General features: G+C 37.7%; 1 protein-coding gene across 9 annotated transcripts in view; it reads right to left on the bottom strand.

The window, feature by feature from the left end:
* GTF2I (general transcription factor IIi) overlaps positions 1–13554 on the bottom strand; it is a 106045-nt gene that overhangs the window by 59316 nt on the left and 33175 nt on the right. For all 9 annotated transcript variants that reach the window (XM_057747315.1, XM_057747320.1, XM_057747316.1 and 6 more), the window contains 4 exons: positions 11580–11763; positions 11383–11411; positions 8750–8804; positions 8234–8277 (listed from right to left, as the gene is read on the bottom strand). In XM_057747315.1, the coding sequence (XP_057603298.1) occupies positions 8234–8277; positions 8750–8804; positions 11383–11411; positions 11580–11763 (312 nt within the window). The remainder of the gene's footprint in view (positions 1–8233; positions 8278–8749; positions 8805–11382; positions 11412–11579; positions 11764–13554) is intronic.

Here is a 13554-nt window from a genome sequence, read left to right as displayed (position 1 = left end):
TAGATGTAAACAGATGTACATATGTACACAATTATGTGTACATAAATACAAATAAGCATAAACAGATATCCTAGCATTGTCCACTTAGAACAATGACTTCTCAGCTGCAATAAGAACACTGAGCACCTAGACGATGATTTCTTAGCAAATAACACTTTCCACAATGAGGAACCAGGGCCAACTCTAGGGCTGGATTAGGGAAAGAATAAGATGAACCCTACAACATTATTTAGCAAAGAATTAGAACTTCTTTAAAAATGATGGGGATAGCTTCCTCCACAAGAGGGCAGACAGCAGTTATCAAGCAGTATCAGCAGTATTTCGTCTAGCAGAACTGAAAACCACAGCCACAGAAAGATAGAGAAAATGAAAAAGCAGAGGACTTTGTACCAGATGAAGGGACAGGATAAAACCCCAGAAAAACAACTAAATGAAGAGGAGATAGGCACCCGTCCAGAAAAAGAATTCAGAAAAATGATGGTGAAGATGATGCAGGACTTTGAAAAAAGACTGGAGGCAAAGATCAAAATGTTTACCAAAGACCTAGAAGAATTAAAGAGCAAACAAACAGAGATATGCAACACAAGAACTGAAATGAAAAATACACTAGAAGGAACCAAGAGCAGATTAACTGAGGCAGAAGGGCGAATAAGTGACCTGGAAGACAGAATGGTGAAAATCACTGATGCAGAAAAGAGTAAGGAAAAAAGAACAAAAAGAACTGAAGACAGCCTTAGAGACCTCTGGGACAATGTTAAACACACCAACATTCGCATTATAGGGGTCCCAGAAGGAGAAGAGAGAGAGAAAGGACCCGAGAAAATAAATAGCTACCCAAGTCCAGGAAGCGCAGAGAGTCCCAGGCAGGATAAACCCAAGGAGAAACACGCCAAGACATATAGTAGTCAAGCTGACAAAAATTAAAGACAGAGAGAAGTTATTAAAAGCAACAAGGGAAAAACAAATAACATACACGGGAACTCCCATAAGGTTAACAGCTGATTTCTCAGCAGAAACTCTGCAAGCCAGAAGGGAGTGGCACGATATATTTCAAGTGATGAAAGGGAAGAACCTACAACCAACAATACTCTACCCAGCAAGGATCTCATTCAGATTCAATGGAGAAATCAAAAGCTTTACAGACAAGCAACAGCTAAGAGCATTCAGCACCACCAAACCAGCCCTACAACAAATGCTAAAGGAACTTCACTAAGCGGGAAACATAAGAGAAGAAAAGGACCTACAGAAACAAAAACAAAACAATTAAGAAAACGGTAATAGGAACATACATATTGATAATTACCTTGAATGTAAATGGACTAAATGCACCAACCAAAAGACACAGACTGGCTGAATGGATACAAAAAAAGGACCCGTAAATATGCTGTCTACAAGAGACCCACTTCAGACCTAGGGACACATACAGATGGAAAGTGAGGGGATGGAAAAAGATATTCCATGCAAATGGAAATCAAAAGAAAGCTGGAGTAGCAATACTCATATCAGATAAAATAGACTTTAAAATAAAAAATGTTACAAGAGACAAGAAAGGACATTACATAAAGATCAAGGGATCCATCCAAGAAGAGGAGATAACAATTATAAATATATATGCACCCAGTATAGAAGCACTTCAATACATAAGGCAAATGCTAACAACTATGAAAGAGGAAATGCAAGTCAGAAATAGAGACACAGATGTAGAGAACAAACACATGGACACCAAGTGGGGAAGCGGGGAGGGTTGGGGGGAATGAATTGGGAGATTGGGATACCAAATTGTTATACTCTAAATATATGCTGTTTATTGTCTATTAGCTGTATCTCAATAAAAGTTCTTAACAACAACAACAACAAAAAATGATAGGGATATTTTCAAACAACACAAGGAAAGGACACTGGGGACATCTTGAAGTGGCTCCCAATGGCCAAAGCAAGGACTATTTGCAAATCAAAATAAATAATGATGAAAATGAATTGTAATACACTGAATAAAATAGAAGTATATGAGTGTACTCTAGTATAAATGAATTAATTTTAATTGGAAGTTTGACGAGGAGTGGTATATATGTCCATAGTCTCAGAGAAACTCCCATGAATATAATTATTACAAAGGAAATACAGTTAATACAAAGAAATTACAGTGGAGAAGCCTAGAAAACCCTGGTCACATAAATAATCCCTTCAGTAAAGGGATAAACAGAACTCAATTTCCACCTGATGTGACAGGAAAAAAAAAACCCCCACAGTTTCTGTGCTATTTTTTGCAAAAAATGCATTACATGAAACTAATAATGAGGAAATATCAGATACTACCTTCGAAAGTGTCATGGTCATAGAAGACCAGAAAAGCCTGAGAAAGCTGAAGAAGCCATTAATGGGAAAACAAACAAATCAACAAACCCAAAACTTGAAAACAGTTTGAGAATTAGTTAGGAGTAACTTATCTTCCTTATTTTAATGAGTATATTGTGGAAATGTGAGACAGTATCCTTGCTTCTAGGAATCACACACTGCAGTAGTTAAAAGAGTGATAGGGTAGACACTGCTTTGGGAGAGATCCCTGGTGTTCTTGCTGCACATAATAAATCTTTCCTTTCCCCTCCCCACCCAAAGAAAAAGGGGGGGGGGGAGGAATCACACTGGCAACTGACTGCCAAATGGTACAGGAAAAAGGTCTTCATATTATACATACATGCAGCTTTTTTATTAGCTTGCAATAATTTAAACATGTAACATTTTTAAATAAAAAGTTTAAGGCATTACAATATTATTCATTTCTTTCATCACATCTAGCTTTTCTCTAGCTAACAAGTAGTCTGTCTTATAGATACCTGTGCATCACTGGATACACACCTATTGCCTCACTGTGTTCAACGACAACACAGGATTCACTTACGGAGCTGCAGGTTAATTGCTTTTTTCAAAGCAGCAATGGGTCAAAGAACACGTGCATCTCCAAATGAGAGATATTACCAAAGTATCTTCCATAAAATAGCAATAATTATTACACACATCAAGAATTTTTAAAACTGTTTCTCCACTCAGTATACTGAGACTGGGTATGAGCAAAACTTAATGTCTGCCAACCTGCTGAGTGCAAAGCTTTTTCTTTCTTGGATTTTTATCTCCATTTCTTTAACTAGACTGAGCATCTTCTCTCGAATCTTTGGTCTTTTATTTCTCAGATTAGCTCTTTGTAAGTCAAATCAAACAACCCTTTGTCACTGTCTTACAAACAGCCACTCCCTGTTTCTTACATGTCTTTTGACACATTTTAGCTGATTTTGCTACACAAAACTTGTAGAATTTTTCCTCAGTCAAATTTTGTTGCTTAGAAAATTTTCAAAGGATTATTAAATTTTTCTCACTTGCTCTTAATCTAAGTTTTTATTATATGTTAACACTTCTCAAAGTAAAATAGATTATGGATATTTTATTTTTAGTAGTTTTCTAGTTGATTCTCTCTGGTGTTCCGTACACATAACCATATCACCTGCAGAAGTTAATGACACCCTTCATTTTCTAATTACTTACTTCTCTTATTTATAATGGTTTGGACACCTGGGACGCTGGTAAGAAACATGAGAACGTGCTAGAGTATTAGGAGGAGTGCTTCTTGTGGTTTGCGGGGTTGGCGTTTAAAATTATGCATGATGTTCTAGCCAATCATATTAGGGACTTCTGCTGCCTCTCATCATCTACCTGAAGCATACATTATTTCCAGTTAGTTCCATAACAAGAAAGTGAATTAAGAGATCTTCTTTTTCTTTTTTAACAAATTTATTTATTTATTTATTTAGCTGTGCTGGGTGTTCATCACTGCGTGGGGGCTTTCTCTAGTTGCAGCGAGCAGGAGCTACTCTTTAGTGCAGTGTGCAGGCTTCTCATTGAGACAGCTTCTCTTGTTGTGGAGCACGGGCTCTAGGTGCGAGAGGGCTTCAACAGTTGTGGCACACAGGCTCAGCAGTTGTGGCTCGAGGGCTCTAGAACGCAGGCTCATTAGTTGTGATGCACAGGCTTAGCTGCTCTGTGGCATGTGGCATCTTCCTAGACCAGGGCTTGAACCCGTGTCCCCCACACTGGCAGGCAGATTCTCACCCACTTCCTCACCAGGGAAGTCCAAGAGATTCTCTAATAAAATGATCCTTGTGTTCCTAGATGAACCTTAAATCTGAAATTAACTGCATAAGGTAATTTCTAAACTAATCTGAGAGTACAGTAAAAGTCCCACAATGACAGGCCCTGAAACAGTGAAAATTCAGATACAACACAATGTAATACCAATTGGCGTCCATCCTCTGCAAGAGGTCGAACAGGAGACATCACAGTTTATATTTACCTTTTATAAGAAAAAACTGTAAAAATCCACTTTTCCTTGTCAATCACCAAGACTAATTATAAAATATATCCCTTGTTATAATATGATGACCTTTAAAAATTGTGTATTACCTTAAAAAAATGAAGTTGCTTTCATTCTGACTCTTATCATAGAACCAGAATAACAAAAATTACAATAAAATCAATCACGTCAGGAAGACGTGTGTTTTTAAAACAAGCAAAAACGTTCTGCCCTAGAAAGGGAACATGGCAAGAAAGTAAAGATTAAGTACAATGTCCAAGACAATGCTCAGTTCTAAAAGAAGCTGAACAGTAAAAATCAATTTACCTCTATGATAAAAGTGGGGAAAAGGAAAGAAGTGTTGGAAACAAGTAGTAAAATAACTATGTTCTCCTTTTCCATGTTAATAGGCAACAAATATGCAAATCAAAACTACAATGAGGTATCACCTCATACCGGTTAGAATGGGCATCATCAGAAAATCTACAAACAGTAAATGCTGGAGAGGGTGTGGAGAAAAGGGAACGCTCTTGCACTGCTGGTGGGAATGTAAATTCATACAGCCACTATGGAGAACAGTATGGAGATTCCTTGAAAAACTAAAAACAGAGTTACCACATGACCCAGCAATCCCACTGCTGGGCATATACCCAGAGAACACCACAATTCAAAAAGACACATGCACTCCACTGTTCACTGCAGCACTATTTCCAATAGCCAGGGCATGGAAGCAACCTAAATGTCCATCAACAGATGAATGGATAAAAAAGATGCATTACATATATACAATGGAATATTACTCAGCTGTAAAAAGCAATGAAACTGGGACATTTGTAGAGACATGGATGGACCTAGAGACTGTCATACAGAGTGAAGTGAGTCAGAAAGAGAAAAACAAATATTGTATATTAACACATATATGTGGAATATAGAAAAATGGTACAAATCAACCGGTTTGCAAGGCAGAAACAGAGACACAGATGTAGAGAACAAACATATGGACACCAAGTGGGGAAAGCCGGGAGGGTTGGGGGGGAATGAATTGGGAGATTGGGACTGCCATATATACATTACTAATAAGAAAAAAAATACCAAATTGTACACTCTAAATATATGCAGTTTATTGTCTGTTAACTATATCTCAATAAAAGTTCTAAAAAAAAAAGGCAACAAATAAAACCAAACCTTAAAACGTCATGAAATACAGTATGGTACTGGTATAAGAACAGGCATTAGAGCTTAATGGAATAGAGTTGAACGTGCAGAAGTAAACTTGGTCAACTGATTTTTGACAAATGTGTTAACAGGGCAATCCAAGAAAGGATATCTTTTCAACAAAAGATGCTGGGACAACAGGACATTCACATGCAAAATGATAAATTTAGACCCTTATCTCACAACATGCACAAAAATTAAAATGGATCTTAGACCAAAACATAAGAGTTAAAACTATAAAATTCAAGAAGAAAGCATAAGTATAAAAATCGTTATGACTTCAGGCTGGGCAAAAATTTTCTAGATTTAACACCAGAAGCACAAGTGTTAAAAGAAAAACCTGGACTACTGGATTAATCAAAATTAAAAACTTCTAGGCTTCAAAGGACACCATTAAGAAAAGCCACAGACTAAAAAAAATATATTTGCAAACCCTTATTTCTGAGAAAAGACTTGTATCCATAACATATAGAGAACTCTTATGACAAGGAAGGAAGAGAGGGAGGGAGGGAGAAAGGAGGGACAACCCAATTAGAAACTGCGCAAAAGATTTTAAAAGACATTTCATCAGAAATGATATATGAATGGCTAATGAGCACATTAAAAGGTGTTCAAAATTATTAGAAAAATGCAATTAAAACAACAAGTACGGGCTTCCCTGGTGGTGCAGTGGTTAAGAATTTGCCTGCCAATGCAGCGGACTCAGCTTTGAGCCCTGGGCCAGGAAGATCCCACATGCTGCAGAGCAACTAAGCCCACACGCCACAACTACTGAGCCTGAGCTCTAGAGCGCGAGAGCTACAACTACTGAGCCCACGTGCCACAACTACTGAAGCCCGCACGCCACAACGAAGAGTAGCCTCTGCTCTCTACAACTAGAGAAAGCCCTCGCATAGCAACAAAGACCCCACGCAGCCAATAAATAAATAAATAAATTTTTTAAAAAACACAAAAAAACAACGATATGACATTCTGGAAAAGGCTACGCATTTAAAGGGGGAGAGAGAGATGAAGAGGCAGCGCATAGAGGAGTTTTAGGGCAGTGGAAGTACCGTGTATAATACTGTAATGGTGGAGACATGGCATAATACATTTGTCAAAACCCACAGAATGTACAGGACTGACCCTGATGTGAATTAAAGGACTTTGCGTGATTGTGGTTCAGCAACTGTAACAAATGTACTGCTCTGATGCTGCTGTTAATAGTAGGGGAGGCTGTGCATGTGGGGGGCGGCAGGGAGAAAGTACACGGAATCCTCTATACTTTCTGTCCAATTTTGCTGTGAAACTAAAACTGCTCTAAAAATAAAATGTCTATTTAAAAGCAAAAGAAAGGAAGGGAGGGAGTGGGGGAGGAAAAAAGAAAACACTAGAACTGCAATAAACAAAAAAGAGGTAGTAACAAGTGTCAGTCAAGCTATGAAAAAACCAAAACCCTTATGTACTGCTGTTTATGAACATAAAATGGTGCACTTAGTTAAACAATTTGCCACTTGCTTAAAAGTTAAGCACAGAACCACTCCTAGGGATCTACCCAAAGGAAAGGGAAACACATGTCCACACAGACGCATGTATGATGTTCACAGCATTACTCAAGACAGCCAAGAAGTGGAAAAAACTCAAATGTCCACCAGACGGTGCACAGAGAGAATATCCATACTATGAAATAACATTCAAGTATGAACTCTTTATATATGCTACAGCTTTTTAGAAGATGTGCCTCAAATCATCACGAAGAGTGAAAGAAGCAAAATGCCAAACACCACACATTGTACGATTCCACTTACGTGAAACGTCCAGATAAGACAAATCTATAAAACCTGGAAGTGGGTTGATTCGTGATGGGAACAGAGAGCGACTGCTAATGGAGACTAGGTTTCTATCTGGGGTGATGGAAATGTTCTAAAATTTGATTGTGGTGATCACTGCAAAACTCTTCATATTTACTAAACATCACTGAATCTTATATTAAGACAGGAAAAGTCTGCGCCATATAAATTATAGCTCAATAAAGCTATAGCGCCCTCAAAAAACTACATGAAATAACAGTATGAGAAAGCTATTTTAAAATAAAGAATTACTAAGCAGTATTCTGTAATGGCCTATATGGGGAAAGAATCTAAAAAAGAGTGGCTACATGTACATAACTGATTCACTTTCCTGTACACCTGAAACTAACACAACACTGTAAATCAACTACACTCTAATAAAAATTTTTAAAGTAAATACATAAAATGAAATAAATAAATAAAAATAAAGAATTAAATACCAAAAACAGCTTAAGAGTTAAAAACAGTTTCCTTGGAGGGTTTAAAAAAAAGGGGGGGGAATGCAATGGGAAAAGGCAGAGTCAAGACAACATTATATCGATTTTTGTAAAAAGCACTACAGGACTAGATGACATTTATTATTATTATTCCTGTGTAATTGGAAAAAACTATTAATAAATTTTGTCTACAAATGTGTAATTAGCAATGACTTTCTAGCTACCACTTTGTCAAACAAATTACTATCTTTTGGGGTTTTAGCATAATATAGTAATATTAACAAATAACGTCATCTTTGGAATAAATTTATTCTGTCTACTAAGTAATGAGTCAAAATACAACCTTCTACATTAAGGAAAGGCTTCTTTACTTACATTTCATAATTGATTCTAAAAGCACCAGTACATACCAGACTCTTCTGTGGGTTCAGTTTTCACTTTGATGGGGCCACAACTGAAAGGAAAAGAAGCCCTGATGAAGCTCTGCATGGTGTGGGCGACTCTCATGGGGCTGGATCTCAGCGTACAATCTCACCCACCTGACCAAGCTCAATGCAAAACTGACTCACTTTAAAATTTACGTATTTATTTCTTGCATAAATGACCTGTCAACTAAATTTAGTACTTTAATTCCAATCAATCTTTTGGGAGGGAAAAGTATAATAAACAACACAGAGTAGTAAATCACATCTTATTATAAGGCCTTCCTATTCACAATGTGGTCACCAGACCAATCACATCAGCTTTACCCAGAAACTATTACCATTCAAAACTACTAAGTCAAAAAGTGCATTTTCACAAGACCTCCAAAGGATTCAACTGCACTATTAAACTTCGAGATGTGTGACACAAGGCTTTTTAATAATCTAAATACTAAAACTTGCTGAGGTGTAGAGGTTCATTAGCACTAACGAAATATGCTTTACCTTCCACCTGGAGATAGCATTGACCTTTCAGCATCTGTTACCATCACACGACCACCTATGTACAAAAAAAATTATATTTAGATTTTTCCAACACTTGAAGTATGACTAAGTATTTCCAAAGGTCCTAAATACAGAATGAACTGGGAGAAGGGAGTTCACAGCTCTGGGTCATGAGAATGAGTATTGTGTTAGTTTAAAACAGTGTCCTTCATTCTCCCTTACAAGGAAGATAGTTAGGGATGATAATCATCTAACAGCTTTTATCCCCTCAACCCTCCAGGAACGTCCTTTTAATGAGAAAGCTCTTATTTTTATCAGTGAGACAAATACACCAACATACTATTACTGAATAAGACAATACTGATGTATAAATGATGCCGGAGTAGAACAGTTACTGCGAACAGGTACAGCGTTCTTCTTGAGGTGATGAGACAGAGTGATAGTTACACGTCTTATAAATATCCTAAAACCCACCTAATTATACAACATAAAATAGTGAGTTTTATGTTTGTGAAAATAAAAAAGGGAAAAAAAAGACTGACACCCCCCCGCCACCACCCAAATGCTGACAAAGATGTAGAACTAGGATTCACACACTGCTGGTGAGACCATAAACTGGAACAACCACACTGAAAGCCAGCTTGTCAGTGTCTTAAGAAGGTAAATATGTAACTAACTACTGTATGATCTCACCATTCCCTTTCAGGTATCTACCCAGGAGACATGAAACTATATGTCCACATAAAAACCTGCATTCAAATATCATAGTGGCTTCTTTATAATAGCCAAGAAATGGAAACCCAAATTTTCATGGCCAAGTGAGAGTAAACAAATCATAGTGTATCTGTACAGTGGAACACTAATCAGCAATAAAAAAAATAATAAACATCAATACATGAAACATGGATAAATCACAAAACAAGAAGCCAGGCCAACAAACAAGAGCACATACTGTAAGATTCCATTTCTATTAAAAAAAAATCTAGAGAATGCAAACAAATCTATGCTGACAACAAGAATGATTGCCTGGGGAAGAGGCAGAGAAGAGAAGAGGAATTACCAAGGGGTGTAAGGAAGCGTGGGGATGAAGGATGTTTCATCATCCTGACTGCAGTGAAGGTTTTCACAGAGTATTCATGTGTCAAAACTTAATAAACTGTACACTTTAAATATGTGTAGTTTATTGTATGTTAACCATATCTCAAAAAGCCTGTTAAAAATTTTTATACTGGAAAATACAATCTCAATACAATTGCAACTTTTCAATTACTTTGAAAGTTATAATGGCAGAAGAGCTGAGTCATACAAACCCACCCACTAGGAAAACCCATTATTATAAAACACTCCATAGAAATATTCTTTCCTTAACCACCAGGCCCCAATGTTTCAGAACAAGTTTCTAGAATCAAAGACCTCATAAAATAGAAATGGCAAACTAAGGATACTTAGTTTATTTATCACACTCAGGAATACTTCCGCGGAAAAACTGCTGATCACAAAAAAAGTGAATTTTAATTTAAACATGACAAATACATCTATACTTTCTCAGTCTTAAGGAGGGCATACACACAAACCAACAGCTAACATCATAATGGTGAAAGCCTGAATGCCTTCCACCTAGTACCGAGAACAAGGCCATGTCAGCTACGGCCACTTCTACTCAATACTGTATTGGACGTCCTTGCCAGAGTAACAAAATTAAGAAATAAAAAGCATTCAGATTGCAAAGTAAACTATCCTGATTTACATACAAGATGATTCACTGCATAGGAAGTCCAGAAATAAACAGGGTCAACTAAGTTGCCAAAGCCATTCCATCTACTATACGCACTATACACTTAAAGTGGGTGAACTTTACGGCATGTTAACTATACCCCAACAAAGCTTCTAAAAAATTAATCTTTTCATCATAACTTACCTATCAGAAAACAATATACACTTGGGTGTCTATATATTATTTTGTCCTTTCATGTTTACATTGCTTAAGGGGTTGCCAATGACAATGGTTATTTACTTGTAACCCTGGCTCCAAAGGGTACTGGTCTTCTAAATATCCCTTTTCCCTTCAAATGGAATGTCTGGACTTCCCAAAAGCAAGTCCTATTGAAATCCTCTTCATTCTTTAAGGGCCCACCTTAATGCCCTCTTCCTCATAAACATCTTCCTGGGCTTCCTCAGTGTGCTCTTCTTGTGGTGACTTTACGAGTTTTTATCTCCACCACTAGAAGACCAGCACTAAATAGCTTTAATGCTTCTACATAGGTGTATATCCCCTCCTCACCCAATCTTGTGCCCAATATTTCTGTGCATGCTCAGTGAACACTATGTAAATTAAGTCACTCATAATTCTGGGAAATAAGGGCAGATCAGGATACGACCTTACACACTGCAAACATAAAACTTTGAACACATCATAAAGCAAGCCGCTGAGCTGAAAACAAAAAGCAAATCTCTGGTTTTTCAGCTCAATGACTTTTCACTGGTTAGATAAACATCATAACACTCCACTCCAAAACGTCTTACATCATATTCGCAAAGACAACAAAGAAGAAATCATTAAAATGCATTAAATTTGACACAACAAGTTTAGGAACCCATTCTGTTATCATGCAAGCAGCAAAGCAATCACTTACCTAGGAGCTTCTTTGGCTCTAGGAAAGGCCTGCATTAAAACGAAACAAAAAACTGTACGTAAATACACAAAATTATCATAAAGCATAAATTTAAATGGCTTCTACAGTAAACAAGAATTTTAAAAACATATTAACATAAGTTGAATATTCAACTTTATATGAACAAACTGTTGAGGGCAAGGGAGAAAGTACTTCACCTCTTAATGATAAACGAAATCCCTGCTTTGTTCTCCAAAATCCACTTCAGGGTTGCAAGGTCATAGTTTTCAGGGTGTTTAAAGGCTACTCCTTCTGGAAGCCCCTGCACCACCACAGCCGACTGATCTCGTAGCATCTTTTCATATGGAACAGGTACCACTGTTGATTTGCCTAAAGCTTTCCCTGAGGATAAGAGACAGGGATGAGGTAGAAAGAGGATAATTGTTAAATGTTAAGACTTGAAAAACTAAGACCTGGGTATCATGGCTTAATAAATGGCATTTGTGGGGGTTTTTTTGCTTTGTTTTTTTGGCCACGTGGCTTGCAAGATCTCAGTTCCCCAACCAGGGAGTGAACACAGCCCACAGGAGTGAATGCCCAGAATCCTAACCAGAAGGCCACCAGGGAATTCCCTGGCATTCGTGTTTTTGTAATATCTGATTTCAAAACTACTTTCATATACCATAGGGCCCTATTACCATGTTAGCAGAAGTCTAAGCCTGAAACGAATTCAAAAGGCCAAAATGAAAAGTATATAAAATACTTACATAAAACCCACACAAAAGGAAAGGAACAATGGCCCCACCCTGGTGTAACACAATCCTTTCATATACAATTCAGCCTCAGAACATGGAACCCAAACAAATCCAACTGTGACAATAAAATACCAGGCAATTTTTGGCTAATATTCTCATTGAAAACTTATTAGATAAACATTCTCTACATTCACAAATGAATATATCCTTTCAGCTGTCTGTATGTATCAGACAGCGAGCCCACACACGCTAGAAACTCCATCCCCCGTTGACTTTTTTTACCTACAACCTCACAGTGTAACCTGTATCCTCCCCCTTTCCTTTTAAAAGAGCTGTTTACTGCATAAATGGACTAACAAAAGATGGTTTCTTCCAGGGATTTGGTAAGACCAGCACATATGTCAAAAATAAACAGCCCTGACCCACCATCAGTCCCTCCCATCAGCAAGCATGCATGAGCCTCCTAGATAGCTTCCTCCACAAGAGGGCAGACAGCAGTATCAAGCAGTATCAGCAGTATTTCGTCTAGCAGAACTGAAAACCACAGCCACAGAAAGATAGAGAAAATGAAAAAGCAGAGGACTTTGTACCAGATGAAGGGACAGGATAAAACCCCAGAAAAACAACTAAATGAAGAGGAGATAGGCACCCGTCCAGAAAAAGAATTCAGAAAAATGATGGTGAAGATGATGCAGGACTTTGAAAAAAGACTGGAGGCAAAGATCAAAATGTTTACCAAAGACCTAGAAGAATTAAAGAGCAAACAAACAGAGATATGCAACACAAGAACTGAAATGAAAAATACACTAGAAGGAACCAAGAGCAGATTAACTGAGGCAGAAGGGCGAATAAGTGACCTGGAAGACAGAATGGTGAAAATCACTGATGCAGAAAAGAGTAAGGAAAAAAGAACAAAAAGAACTGAAGACAGCCTTAGAGACCTCTGGGACAATGTTAAACACACCAACATTCGCATTATAGGGGTCCCAGAAGGAGAAGAGAGAGAGAAAGGACCCGAGAAAATAAATAGCTACCCAAGTCCAGGAAGCGCAGAGTCCCAGGCAGGATAAACCCAAGGAGAAACACGCCAAGACATATAGTAGTCAAGCTGACAAAAATTAAAGACAGAGAGAAGTTATTAAAAGCAACAAGGGAAAAACAAATAACATACACGGGAACTCCCATAAGGTTAACAGCTGATTTCTCAGCAGAAACTCTGCAAGCCAGAAGGGAGTGGCACGATATATTTCAAGTGATGAAAGGGAAGAACCTACAACCAACAATACTCTACCCAGCAAGGATCTCATTCAGATTCAATGGAGAAATCAAAAGCTTTACAGACAAGCAACAGCTAAGAGCATTCAGCACCACCAAACCAGCCCTACAACAAATGCTAAAGGAACTTCACTAAGCGGGAAACATAAGAGAAGAAAAGGAC

This window comes from Hippopotamus amphibius, chromosome 9 (genome assembly GCF_030028045.1).
Source record: "Hippopotamus amphibius kiboko isolate mHipAmp2 chromosome 9, mHipAmp2.hap2, whole genome shotgun sequence".
Lineage (NCBI taxonomy): Eukaryota > Metazoa > Chordata > Mammalia > Artiodactyla > Hippopotamidae > Hippopotamus > Hippopotamus amphibius.
Note: the sequence above shows the minus strand (reverse complement) of the source record. Positions and strands in the feature narration are given on the sequence as shown.